Source organism: Bombina bombina, chromosome 1 (assembly GCF_027579735.1).
Source record: "Bombina bombina isolate aBomBom1 chromosome 1, aBomBom1.pri, whole genome shotgun sequence".
Lineage (NCBI taxonomy): Eukaryota > Metazoa > Chordata > Amphibia > Anura > Bombinatoridae > Bombina > Bombina bombina.
Genome location: NC_069499.1, coordinates 45,700,834 through 45,703,550, shown reverse-complemented (window position 1 = coordinate 45,703,550; position 2,717 = coordinate 45,700,834). Strand labels below are relative to the sequence as shown.

Here is a 2,717-nt window from a genome sequence, read left to right as displayed (position 1 = left end):
TCAGTTGCATACAATACAGGTGATCACAGTTTTGAAGTCTAGCACAGATTAAAAAAACACAGATGTACCATTTATATAAGACACACATTGATTGTCTTAAAACTACATAATGAATCCATATAAACATTTTTTTTTAAATAAAGTAGTGCATCTAGGAAACCAGTCGCACATTTCACAAAGCTCCTGAAATATTTCAGTGCCAACCTGCAATCATGTAATAATTATATTAAACCATCTCTTAAGCTTAAAAGGAGTTAAGGACCCTTGGGATCCTTTCTCTATCTAAGCTATTGGAATTGACTGCCTGAACTAGGATGGGCTCCCTAATTCATTAAAACTTTCATCCAACAATTCCTAAAAGAAAAAACTATGAAGATAACAACTGTTGTCCTGGTCACTGGATAAATAGATGTCATTATTTTCCCCAACATGGGAAGTTCCTTCAGATCCATTCCAGAGATGTGAGCAGGGGTATTTGTGTGGATAAGACTCAAATAATGTCTTTCATTTCGTTGTTTGCCAAGATCTGGTTATATCTGGAATGTCTAAATATGTTTCTCACAAAAAAGGTTCCACTTTCCAAAGACCTTTCACAAAACCTGAAACTTCCAAGAGGAAGTTTGATCTTTATAATCCAGACAGTCAGCATTGAAGTTGAGCTTCCATGAGGCAGTTTGGTCCTTATAATCCAAGCAGTCAGCAGTAGAGTTAAAACCAAGACTGGAGGCCCCATAGGCTTGAGAGGACAAAGAAGCTGTAGATTGATTCAGGTGGCTGGTGACTGCATTGCTACCCATTGGGCTTAGAGTGGCCCCAGGTCCAGAGAGCTGATGATGCATAGGAGTCAAATAAGATCCACAATCCATTCCTCCAAAGTATGAAGCGGAGCCTGCATACCCTTGGCTGTATCCTGAGGCCTGGGTGTAGGTCATTGGGTAAGACCTTTGCATGCATGAAGACGATGTGGACAGTGGGTCAGATAAAGGAGAGATAGAAGCCGGACTCCAGATGGACACCGGTGCGGTGCTGCTGGAGATGACTGGAACTGTGGTGCTGCAGGGTGGGGTGAACTGACCACTGGTACCGCTCTCAGAGCTCACCTCTCGGACAGGAGAGGTTTTCTTCTTTGTGGGTCTGACTTTGCTCTGAGCTCCATTCTGCTGCTGTTGTTGCTGCTGGCGACATTTAGCTCTTCGGTTTTTGAACCACACCTAGAAATAAAAAAGCATAAAATCGAATTAAATACATATCTTGGGTCAGGAAACCACTGAAATTTGACAATGTAACCCTTTTAATACCGGTTAGAGCGCCAACGCACCACTGCCCATTCTACCAAGCAAAGCAAAGGGTTTGATAAGTGAGATAGTGTTTGTTATTTTAATAGATATCTTGTGCAAAATCATTTTACTCACCTGGACTCTAGACTCCGGCAAGTTGATTTTAAGTGCAACCTCTTCTCTCATGAATATATCAGGGTACCGGGTTTTTGCAAAAAGGGCTTCTAAAACATCAAGCTGTGCTCTGGTGAATGTGGTCCTCTCCCTCCTTTGCTTCCTTGGGGTAGCTGCAAAAGCAATTCCAACAATCAGAAATTAGTATAAATTATACATACGTATTTGTACATATATATATCCCAAACCTTATTATAAAACATATTGTAGTGTAGAAAGGTTTAAAAATGAAACTTATTTTAAAAAAAACTTGATTGCCATGGAATGCTTAAAAAACATCAATTTAAAAAGTTACTTTCGAATAATTCTAGCCAGACAATTTACTAATAAAATGTGTTTGAACTAAAGTTCCAATACTTTAACTTTTAATCTAAACCAGGATTGAACAGCATTGAGAAACAGCAAAAGCCCCCCAGGTAAACAGTTTAAATGGACTCCCAGTTTACAAAACAACATATTACTGGTTATAATGAGGAAGATAATGCCCCAGGAAACTACTGCGAATCAACTAGTTTCGCCTAGAGATAATGGGCTTTTCAAGGTTTAAAACAAATAAATATATAACTAAAAATAGAGAAGTTGAAATCCAACACTTTGGTGCAGCAGAATAATGAAAAACTAGAGTGCAGTTGATTAGCAATTGGTAGATGTGGTGGTTGGATTGTGAATGGGGTGAGATAAAAACATTTAGGGAAGCATGTGTATATCATAACTGACCACACTCCCCCAATCAGTGTGTGTGTAAATCCCCTATAAACCTTAGGCAAGCTCCGGATAATCAGGTTTAGATAAAGATGAGCTTACCAGGATATCCCACCGACGGGTGCAGTAAATCCATCCCAGAGGTTGTGAGGCTCAGTCCATTTACTGCATAAGGTGGTTGCTTGAGATAAGACATCATGCTAAAGTTGGTCTGTGGTGGACAAACGCCAAAGCAATATGAAGTCGTGATAGCTCTCTTGGGCTTACTGCCTTCGCTTGGAGTATTCAGTTTCTCCTTGGTCGGATTGGTCCTCTAACTTTTTTTATGAGATTCCAACGAATTTTCTACAAGTGGACAGAAAATGTTTATGAGTAGAGTTGATGGAGGTATGAGGTATCTCTGATGACTTGTTAGTGACTGAGACCAGTAGCCAAATGTCCTAGCTCTTAAATCCCTTCTAGACCCCCAACTGCAATGAGGACCAGGGGACTGCTGACTACATAAACGTGTCCTAAAATAAGTTACACCCAGTCATGACAACCCGCCTTCCAATAGGACTAACC

At 40.2% G+C, this 2,717-nt stretch overlaps 1 protein-coding gene across 2 annotated transcripts; it reads right to left on the bottom strand.

The window, feature by feature from the left end:
- Nucleotides 1-590: 590 nt before the first annotated feature.
- Nucleotides 591-2,352, bottom strand: OTX2 (orthodenticle homeobox 2). 2 transcript variants are annotated; one of them, XM_053689192.1, is made up of 3 exons: nt 2,250-2,352; nt 1,413-1,582; nt 591-1,211 (listed from the first exon to the last, which is right to left on the bottom strand). In XM_053689192.1, the coding sequence occupies exons 1-3, from the start codon at nt 2,350-2,352 to the stop codon at nt 591-593; spliced, it is 894 nt and encodes a 297-aa protein (XP_053545167.1). The 2 variants fall into 2 exon arrangements, with proteins under 2 accessions (XP_053545167.1, XP_053545172.1); XM_053689197.1 differs by having other exon boundaries at nt 1,413-1,564; nt 2,256-2,352.
- Between the last annotated feature and the right edge of the window lie 365 nt (nt 2,353-2,717).